This window comes from Lonchura striata, chromosome 13 (genome assembly GCF_046129695.1).
Source record: "Lonchura striata isolate bLonStr1 chromosome 13, bLonStr1.mat, whole genome shotgun sequence".
Lineage (NCBI taxonomy): Eukaryota > Metazoa > Chordata > Aves > Passeriformes > Estrildidae > Lonchura > Lonchura striata.
Genome location: NC_134615.1, coordinates 13,211,089 through 13,222,379, shown reverse-complemented (window position 1 = coordinate 13,222,379; position 11,291 = coordinate 13,211,089). Strand labels below are relative to the sequence as shown.

Genomic DNA, 11,291 nt, shown 5'->3' with positions numbered 1-11,291 from the left:
TTTTAGTCACCTTTCATGATGGATTTTATTAATATTTTGATTTCTGTGCTGTTATATGAACAGAATCTTTGAATCTGCCCCACTGTATTAAGTAGTCCAGCATGATTTTATAGTGCATCTTGTACTACTACCAGTGAAACTAAAACCATATTCAGATGATAATATGACAACTGATTTGGATATTTATTATGGTGCATGTTACCCATCCTGCACAGTTTTCAGTCAGTGATTACCCACGGCATTCTTATTTACCCTTTAAATAATCAGAACCTGCTGTAAAACTTAGAACATAAGTATGCCTTTAAAATCTCTTGAGATTATTTTATTTATTTACATAACCTTTTCAACAGAAGAAAAGACCTATGGCATAAAACATTTTCATATACACAGATATGAACAATGCATTATAAAAACATTTCTAATTACATTGCATAACACAGCAGTTTTCTATCAAATACTTTAAAATAGACTGTATCTTTCATCCCCCAAATTACAGAAACTATAGAAGTTTTTAATTTTCTGCCAACATTTTCTCTCTATCAGTGCAAAACCAACTCTGTATCAGATTTATAAAAGAAAGCCCTTGCCTTAAGCATTTCATTTGTACTGGTTCCATGTTTAGTCAGTAGCTTTTGTAAAATTGATGAATATTGTCTAAAGGCAAGTGCAGACAGGCAAACAGATCTGTATCTTCTGCAATCCATTTAGCCTGACGCACACGTGCAAGTGAACTATTTTACCTCAATTCAGGCCTGGCTGATGAAAAGTAAATGTAAGCAAAATCGTGAACTTCACCACTTTAAAAGAACCACTGAATTTAATGTCAGAAGTTAATTTATGCTCTCACCTCTTCCTTGAAAAAACTTGACCTTGGTCCTCATGCTTCTAAAGCATCCAGGCTTGGCAAACAATTGCTACACACAGAACATTAATTAGAGGCTGTGTCTTCCAGCTCTTTCGAAAAGGAAATGGGTTATCTAATGCTGGAATATAAATGGATTGCTAAAGAATCATTGAAACAAACTAAATTATAACTACTTGAATAAAATAAAGAAATCTTCAAAGTATTTGTCAGCTTCTAACACATAACCTAAACATAGCAATAATTTATACTTGATCTCTCTGGTTTTTTTATACATATTTACCTTTAACCCTGTTCTCCTTTTGGGGTACCCTTTGGCATTACTATGTGCTTCTAATAGTTCCACCACCTTACTCATGTTATTGCTATCAACTCCTGTGGGCTTTGGAGATATGAAATCTTCTCATACTTCTGCATTACAACTGAACTCAATCAGGTTATACTGATTTAGATGATGCAAGACTGGAATGCAACACAGAGCCCTAAACCAGTTGATTATTGGTATTTTGGCAGTCTTAGTCTAAAGGTGTTCATTTGTCCATATCATTGCTATCCATGGCTTAGATAAGTGGCATCTGACTGCACTGAAACTAGTACTAGTTCAGCTGATTCACTACCTTAAATCTTCAAGCATAGGCAAGACCTGGGAACGTGTTTTCTAAAAATTCTGTTATTACTGCCATCAGTCTCCTAATAGGTTTGGGATTGTTTTAGTTTGGTTTTATTTTTACTGCTGCTGGAAATAATTATTTGCCAATCATTTTTTAATAGCTTTGCCTCCACTTCAGCTACAAACTATATCATTGATGTGCCTTCCCCACCCTTTGTGAAGGTCAGATTCCTTTCAATACCATGATCCCTATGGATTTTAGCAACGCTTAATTAAACACAAAGTGATCATAACATAACAGCATAAATAAACAGTTCCCCTAAACACTGTGTTAACACTGTTACATCATTAGCTTGTCTGAATTCATATTGCTCATTTCCAAAGCAAGATCTGTTTCTGAGAAGTGCCTTTTCAAAAGCAGAATTCCCACGTCTTCAGTAGCTTTTCTCTAAGCAATCTCCAAAGTAAACAGTGTTTAGTGTGGCACTAATCCAAATATGCCACTGGTAAAGCCAGCTTTAACTAGTGCAGGGAAGAAAAAGCTATGCTCAGAGCTGTATTTCCAAATGTTATGAATTCTATGGCACAAGAGACAACAGATAAATGCGTGGATCATGGTAATATTATCAAACCTAGTTTAAGTAATAACTTATTCTTCAGAGAGTCTTTACATTCCACAGGATAACTAGAAGTTTTTGCAGAAGCCCAGGACTACGATGGAAACACTTGATTCAGGTATTTTTATACTTTTGCTGGCACAGCTTTACCTAAAGTCTTATGAGGTACAACCTCTACTTGATATAATTGTCCTGGCAAAAGCTGTTAGGTGTGGACACAGTTTTATACCACTAAAACTGAATTTTTTACTGGCACAGCTTCCTTAGCTCCAGGGAGGTCTGGCATATGTTATACTGTCAAAAGCACAATTTTCGGGAGTACAAGCCTCATCCACACACACAGCACTTTGCCAGTACAGAAGCTGATGTGTTCTGGGTGAGTCCAGCCTCAGCAGAAACTTTAAACACCACATTAACACAAGAGGCATATTCATTTATTGGTGGCAACATCAAACTCTGAACCTTACTGGCTTCTTTGGTAATACAGCCTGAGTGCTTTTTCACTGTAATGATTTTCTGCTTTTTGTGGCAAAGTCAGACGCCAGCCCAACCAGTTCAGATAAAATAGCAATTTACCAAAACAAAATTCTCTATCTCATTCAGGAGCACCCTGTATCATTCCACACAGAATTGTTCTTTTTATAGCACGTTACTACAAAACATCACAAACAGTTCTGTTTTTCATAGCTTTTGGGTTTGTGCTCATAGATCTCACTTGATGCTGTGATATTGATACCCAAAATGACACAATCTAAATCTAGTTTCTCAGGGGACCAAACAACCCTAATGGAAGGTCTTAGTTAGGTCCATCACATCTTTAGGAAATGCTCTGGGAAACCTGACCTCAGAATAGGATTCACAACATGCAGAAACAAAGTAATGATAAAAACTGAATTCTAAATCCCAGGGAGCCCAGGAGGTACAGATTCACATTAGAAATCTCTCTTAGTAGTACTCTGTTGCCATGAGGCAAAACAGTACGAAAGTCTTGGGATCTATGTTAGAATACTCCCACAGAATTCCTCATCTGAAGAAATGGTCTGAGAAGGAGCCACTTCACAAAGGAATACCTCCAGTTATCTCCTGCCCCTTTGAGTTACTGGATTGAGAATTCACAGCTCTATTTTGAAGATCTCCAGCAGACTCAGCCCAAGCTGGGCTCTCATTAGGATGCCCAGATCATGCAGTCTGCTTTGCCACCCCTGTGAGCTACACCTTGGGTTGCTCACACCTGCCAGGCCAGAGACAGCTCTAGGCACTTGCGGAAGCTGAAATTTAGATACCAAGGGAATGTGTCAAAACAACTGGCAGAGTTGGGCCTGCTCAGCCTCAAGAACAGATGGCTGAGAGGGGACACTGCTGATCTCTGTCAGTATCTGCAGAAGGTGTCAGAGGATGGACCCTCTGCTCCTGGTGCCAGCAATGGGACAAGAGGAAGGGGCAGGAATGATGCCCAGGAAGTTGCCCCTGGACATGAGCAAGGAGTTCTTTGCTGTGCAGAGCCCGAGCCCTGAACAGCCTGGCCAGAGCTGTGGAGTGTCCCTCACTGGGGACATTCCAGAACTGTCTGGACACAACCCTGTGCCCTGTGCTCTGGGCAGCTCTGCTTGAGCAGGGAGGTTGGACCCGGTGATCCCACTGTGGTCCCTTCAAACTTGACCCATCGTGTGATCCTGTGAAACACAGATATCCCTGGGCTGCAGGGTTAATGGGAATTAGAGTGCAGGAGGAGGGAACTAAGGCTGGTGTTCTGGACTTCAGCTCTTAAAAAACACATGCTTCTGTAAATATGAGGGCTGGTCTTTTTTATTATGAGACAGTAACTAAGCTACTGTGTAAAGACCGATAAAATCTGCATTGACACATAAAATAACATACAATCAAGAAATCATAAAGCTGAAAAGATTTATGGTAACGACAAAGCTTCTCCCCAGATGACCAGCATCAATAATTCTAGGCTGGAAGGTCACTTGTTATTCTATCCATTGAACAAGATTTTGTAGATAAGCAATTACTTCTTCTAGATCATATGGCAGAGGCATATTACATTCATCATCATCTGTCCAGAAGGGATGGCATTCTGGTTTCTGGTCTTCTGGCAAGCTCTCTGCTGCGTCTGACTGGCATCTGAAAAGAAAGGTAAGCAGATAAACCACTTAAGTAAAACTGTATCAAGAAACTGAATACTCAGCAAGGATACATTTGAGCATTAATTTAAAGAGAAAGATTATAAAAAAAGAAATACGACATCTTCTGACACCAAATGGATTGCACATTTCCAGTGAAGTTGATTTCTGTTGTAGGCTTTGTATTTTCTATAGGGATTTCTCAAAAAGCCAATCACAGAGAAAACTCAGTTAGTGTTCCTTTATATGGTGAATTATTTTTTCATTATCTCAGCTGTTATTTAAAGTATGTGATTAAATCATTATCAGATTTAAATGTTTGCTGGTTTCCAATGTATTACTAGATTATTGAGAAAGATTAAACTGAATTTACTGCATTAAGGTCAGGGGGGATAGATTAAACAACATTAAAGAAGCCAGACTAGCTTTGTAGATTCTGGAGATTTACAAGTGTATCAACCTGCTTAGCACTGAAAAAGGCAATATAAAAAGAGGAAATTCTATAAAGAAAAATGTAAATGGAGGTTAATAACAACTTTCAATGATGAATGGGTGGGCAAAACTTCAATAAAATTAAATTAAGAAGCTAGTGTATGTAAGTCCCCAGAGAAAATGTTTAAATTACAATGTTTTTTATTAAATGGATTATTCATCAATACTAGTGAAGTCTAATTATAATATTCAACTGAACTGCAGCCTGCAGAGGAAAGTTTTTACAAGTGGCAACCATCATATTTCTAAAGATTAGACTAATACATGCCACATCAAAAACATTGTCACAGTTCAAGGAGGATTTCTCCCCTTCTCTTTTCCCTTTCCCTCAAACAATTTTCACATTGCTGATTAATTAGTTGATATTTGCAATGGAGCAAAAAAAGAAAAATGCTGAGAATTACCTTAATTTTGGTCCATACTGCATGTCTCTATAGCTCTTCAAAGAATTAACAACCAAATTGCAGAAATGCACTTTTATGTCTTGTATAACATTTTTAAAATCTGTGTTCTATAAAGCATATAATTTTGGTAAGAGCTTTAAAGTTATTTTAAACATATATGCATCTTTCACCTCACTAGAATGAACTGTAAGAATACTGACACACTCAACTTCCTTGTCCACACCATTGACCTTCTGGAAGAGACTGTTGCCAAATGAACGATGTCTTCTTCTCCTGGGAATTATTAATAGCAGTGTAATCCCCATGAGAAAACATACTTCAGCTTTACACCCATGTTGGTGGGTGGTTAATTGCTGCACCAGCATCCTGGGCACTCAATCCATCGTACATTACACTACAAGGACAGTATTAACACATAGCATTCCAATATATCTTCAGCTCTCCACATCAGCCCCTGATAATAGCATCTGTTAACATGCACTAAGTACTATTATGTAGCACATCACTTCATAAATAATAAGATTAGCCGACCTCAGGGCCCTGGGAAGAGTAATGTGTTTAAATGTTCTCATTATTTATTTAAAACAAGAATTAAAGGAACAGAAGCTACTTGTGACAATCCTCTTAGCATAAATATTAAACTGTTTGCATTGATAAGCTGCACTGTACAGAATAACAGAGGATTTGTTTTGCTGGCTGCTTTATAATAGTTGTTACAGCAAATGCAGTTTAGTGTGTGAGTTCTGAGAGGTACTTAACTGATTGTGCCATCATGTTCTGAAGACATTTTCCAAATTATATAAAGGAACAGGAGAAAATTAATATGCAGGGGAAGCTGAAACTAATTACAGCATAACTCTGTAAGGCTTTTAAAAGCTTTCTTTATTTTCTGTCTTGGCACAAAAAAATACACTCAATTTGGTGGGTAGTATAAGACATTCCAGTTTAAGCATTTCTATCTAAAAGTGGATAAATTAACCATGTAGTGATTATTGCAGATGACAAATCAAAAAGCTCAGCCAGTAAATACTGCAGGCATGTTATGTGATCTGCAAAACTCAGCTAATAATAATAATCATAAAAACCATTTTCTCTCTCTCACATCTATTAACAGTTTTCACTGAGAGAAAAGATGTATCAACCTTTAGCTTCCTCAGCATTTCAGAGGTAAAAAGATAATCTCTTTTTACCTTTCATGTCTTTTTTTTCCCTGTTCTCTTACACAAACAGATTGACCACTTTTCCCTCCCATGTGGGTGTTTGTGTTGCTGTAAATGTGGTGGCAGCCACGGTGATGCTCTGCCTGGACAACCCAAGAGCCACCACTTCCTACTTTCCCTTTTCTGTATTTGTTACCAGCAGAGCCATTGATGAGGAGTCTCCCCACAACCAAGCACATGCCTGAACTTCCAGGAAATCATGCAATTGGGGAAGTTTTAGCCATAGCATATTCCATGTGAGGGATTAAAGGAATAGAAGTGTGTCAGGTCCTGACTGGCTGTGCCAGTGTGATGACAGAAATGCATGCATGTGCTGTAAAAATACAAAAAAGGGAAAGCAGTGCCATAGCACTCCAAGTTCAGCAATGCCATGGTACTTTCATCCTTCTATTGGTTTCTACAGCTTTGGTCCATACTAGCAAGAACAGCAGGGAAATATATTTTTATAATTTGTCAATCGTCTATTTTGACCAAAATTGCAACCCCTGTACTGGATCTGCTGACATCAAAGACAGTTTAAATTTTTCATGTTCAAAGCTATGGGGCTGGTTCTAGGCAGTCACTGCTGCACCTGGCAGTTGAATTCACCTGAATAACTCCCACAATCTGGAACATGGTCAAAAATGTGCTTTCTCACTCAGAATTAGGATGCAAAGCCCAGACCTTTCTAGATGAGTATATTTCTCATTAAAAAAAAAATTCTACAGGAGAAATTGTTCCTACAATGGTCTTCAATCTGTAGCAGTGGAACAGAGCCACTGAAGATCTTGCCAAAAGCATAGCAACATTTTAAACTGAAGCAGAACAATCAAAGGCATCTAAATGATTGCGCAGAATTATTTAAAATTCTTTGTATCTGACAGTTGGCATGAGTTAGTAACATTAGCTCCTGATAAATAAAAATAAACAAAAAAAGGCTGCAAACATCAAGCTGTGGTGGTAGTGGGAAAGTATGAAGATTTACAATATTGTAAATTAATTAAAATATTCCATATCAATTAAAAATTGTTATTTGAGTTTCTAAAGTCAAAATTCTGAAGGAAAACAGAACTAACCTGTGTATATTCTATGTAAAAACTGTGTAAAAGTGGAAATCACACAAACTCTGAAATACAGAATAGATTCCTTCACTTTATCTCCAGCAGGAGGACAGGAAAACTGCCGTGATTATTTCAGAGCAATTTAGCTGCAACATCTTGACAGTAAGTGTTCAATAACATACTATAGAAAGAATTGTTTGTTTACAGAATGCACAAAACTCCATGGCCCCTACTTTCTTACTAAAACAATCAAGACTTGTGACAGTTTCAATTTAAAACCCATTTTCTGTTACTGTTGAAGAGCATGTTCTCACTACCTCTACCCTCTAAGTTTTCAGATTTTTCATAACCTTTTTGCCTGTTTTTGACAAATGGACTTTGCTCATTAATATTTACCAATGTTCAACTAAGTGATGGCAAACATTTGTATGAATGTTTGACTATTTGCATAACAGCACATGATGCTGTCCCTGGAAGGTGGCTGGTATCTCCATGGGCAGGTGTGCATCCACTGAGCAGACACTTGCCTGGTCACAGTTCCCTGGGCTGCACTGATTTTTGATGATCAGGGTGTCATCTACATTAGAGGACACTGATCACAATGCTAAAATCAACCAAGCTAGCTAAAGTGTGTGTTAATTATGAGTATGCAAGCAGTCAATAAAAGGTTAATGCAAAAGTCAAGGGATAAATTTATTTCAGTATTGCATCACTCTACTGACTAAATGACTAACATTATGCTTTGTTTTTAATCAATATTTTTTACAGTAATGTGTGAGTCATTGATTTGAAAAAATGTCTTTTTTATAACTGCTAAGTTTTGCAACTATTAAATATCAAGTGTCAACATACTTAAAACACTTTCTTCAGAGGTACCTTTTTGTTGTATTGTCACGAACAGGAATGCATTGAAGGCAAGAGGCAGCCTTGGATTCTGTGTGATTAATGCAAGGGATTAATGCAAATAAGAATTATTACCTAGGAACCCAAAGAAGGTGCTGTGAATTAGAGTCCCTGGATCCTCTTGCACTGTTTGTCTACTCCAGAGAAGCGTAGTCAAATCAGATCAATAGGGGCCAATCTGTGGCTCAGACTGCACAGGCATGTTAAGAGTGAGGAGAGGAGATGAACAGCCCTGTTTCTGAGATGGTACTAATTTAGTTACCTATGCCCAGCAGTTCAAAGACCAATGGAAATGACCTAGAAATTCATAGGGTAAGACAAGGAAAATGGGTCTGGCTGATTTCCCCATGCACTGACACAGTCAGAAGGGAAGGATGGGACATTTGCCCTGCAGGTACAAAAGCACACACTCACCCATATGCACTTACTCCAGCACTTCTGAAATTTTATGTTTTATGTGGGGAAATATTTTCTCCCTCCATTCATGCTGGAAAAAAGGTGCTACTGTACTATTATTCAAAACTTCAGGGTAACTTTTAAAATAATGGCCCAGGCAAAAAAAGCATTTGGATCACTTTACTAAGACAAATGCATTCCTGAAACCCAGATTGACATCACTTTAAATGGCACAGCTCAGCTAACATGGGGGCATGCTTTCTGAGGAAGAGGAACAGCAGCAACTTCTTTAGACACCATCTTCCACTCTTAAAACTCACAATGACTTTGCACATATGGGTCTGATCAAATATTAATGTTATAACACAGAGCTCTGCTGTGGAACACAAATCCTACTAGGATAGGTACCTGGGACATGGAGATTTGCTTTAGGTTTGGATTTTTTCATACTCGTCCCTCACATTATTATGTAAACTACGTGTGGTTATTCTAATCTCAGTGTTAGGATAATCCCATGTCATTTCAAGGTTAGTTGCCAGAGCATATACAAAACAGACAGTAGTCCAGCCTGGATCACCTGTATCCAAGGAAAACCAGTCCTATGCTCTCCCAGAGCTTTTTCTGGAGAACTAATCCAGGATATGAGATCTGCACTAGGAGGTGGAATTTAACTTGTTTATAGTGGAAATATATTCAAAGCTTGACTTCTGGTTTAGCTTATTTTAGAAGAAATAGCATATGTAGAATCAGTATTTCAGCTGGAACTTCACTAAGGGTGTTTTGAAAAGTGTTTGGAAAATGGGTTGACTAATCATGACACAGGGTTAGTGTGGAATACTTTCTAATCTCTTTGTTTAAACTCTGTAAAACATAAGGATGCCAATAATTAAAAATCCTTTACTTGGTATTAACTTTTTTAGTTTGCATCCTAAAGACTATTTTCTGAAAAAATCAGGGGATGGAGAAAATATGAATATACTGAAATACTATTTTTGTATGGCTATATTACCAACAAAATTTGATTTTTTCATGCCAAAACTGATACTTTGAAAGTTACTGAGTCCAATCTAGACTAAAGATTTTCTTATTTTATTTTAAATTAACCAATCAGAAAATTGCCAACTTTGACAGAAAGTATTTCTTTCAGTTGTTCTCTGCTCATCCCTCCTGTGACTATGCAGAAGTAAAACCTTTCCAGGTTTGCTTTACCTTTTAAGAATAAAAAAAGCCCAAATTAAATCAATATTTGACTTTGCAAACCAGATTTTAGAAGTACTGGTCCCAAATAGGCAGTGAAATGAAGTGGCCAGATGGAAAGAGAGCAGTGCTTCATTCTTTTGGACATCTAATCCCCAGTGCATTCCCAAGAAGTCTGTCCCATTTACAATAAGTCACTGCTGATATTCTTTCATGTGCTGTAACTACAGTGTGCCCAGCCATAAATAATGGCTGAGACCAGGACTGCATAGAAGGGACAAAGAGTTTGTTTCCAGATAAGAAACTTGAAAAGAGAATGCCAGTTTTAGGAAAGGGATAGAGGCAATATCAGTTAAATATTTATCTAAGAATAAAAAAAAGTATCAGCTGCACAAAGACACAAGAACAAATACATTTGCTGGCACATCAGATGATCTCTGTCTGCTTCTTTCAAAAGCTGATAATGGCTCATGTCACTGGTGCTTTTGGTCCTTAGCACAGAACCAACATTTACAGTCACTGACTTTTGAAGGCTTTATGCCTTAAAATAAACCATTCCACTGGAAATGAGGCGCTGGCTACAATATCCTGAGGCATTGCTGGTGACAGAGTAGGATAGCCTGAAAACAGCCAGCCTTGTGTGCACTTTGACAAAGTGAATCTATAGCAGAGTCCATCTTTAACACTGGCCTGCAGAGTGCATTTTGCTGTTCCACAGAAAGGCAGGGAAGTGATCAATGAACCTGACACTAAACAGGGTGAAACAACAGTTGCATCAGCTTCAAAATGTCAGAGTTTCTATTATTACTCAAATAGTAAACCAAGCAAATACGAGAAAAACCCTCCACATGTTGAAATAACAGCAACCAAAGCACTGGTGGAGTCCAACCAGAAGACTTTTCAAAAGTGGTGCACCAATGTGTTGCACATGCATTTGAAGAAAAATATGAAATTCAAAATAATAAAAAAACCCAACATTTTGCTTTGTCTTAACTGTAAAGAAATTAAAAATATTTTCTCCCTCACAATACTAATTAAAATCCGTCAAAATGAACATCAATCTTTCTAAACTATTTAGCTCAGAAACTAAGGAAAAGAATAGAGGTTTGTTTCAGCTACAGAGTGGGGATTGTAAAGCCCTAAAACCTCAAGAACATTACCGCTCTGGGTAGAAAGAATGAAAGAAAAGAGGAAACAAGAATTTCCTTTCTCCAAGACAGTAATCTCTACTGTGGGGTAATTAATAAACAGAAATCTACCTGACTTGTGATGAGTTTATCAGCAACCTTCCTCACCATGTCCACCAGCTGTCCCCTATAAAGGGCAATACTGAGGAGATGGCCCTCAGCACTGAGGATAGTCCTGCCATAGATGTATGATGTGATTTGACTTCCCCAGACACAGATTTTCCCCTCCTTTGTGTC

The 11,291-nt window shown here is 37.7% G+C and overlaps 1 protein-coding gene across 1 annotated transcript in view; it reads right to left on the bottom strand.

The window, feature by feature from the left end:
• Window positions 1–3,879: 3,879 nt before the first annotated feature.
• The window catches only part of FTO (FTO alpha-ketoglutarate dependent dioxygenase), a 223,065-nt gene continuing 215,653 nt past the window's right edge, over window positions 3,880–11,291 (bottom strand). The window contains exon 9 of the mRNA XM_021555037.2: window positions 3,880–4,216. Coding sequence (XP_021410712.2) covers window positions 4,063–4,216 — 154 coding nt within the window. The 3' untranslated portion in view covers window positions 3,880–4,062. The remainder of the gene's footprint in view (window positions 4,217–11,291) is intronic.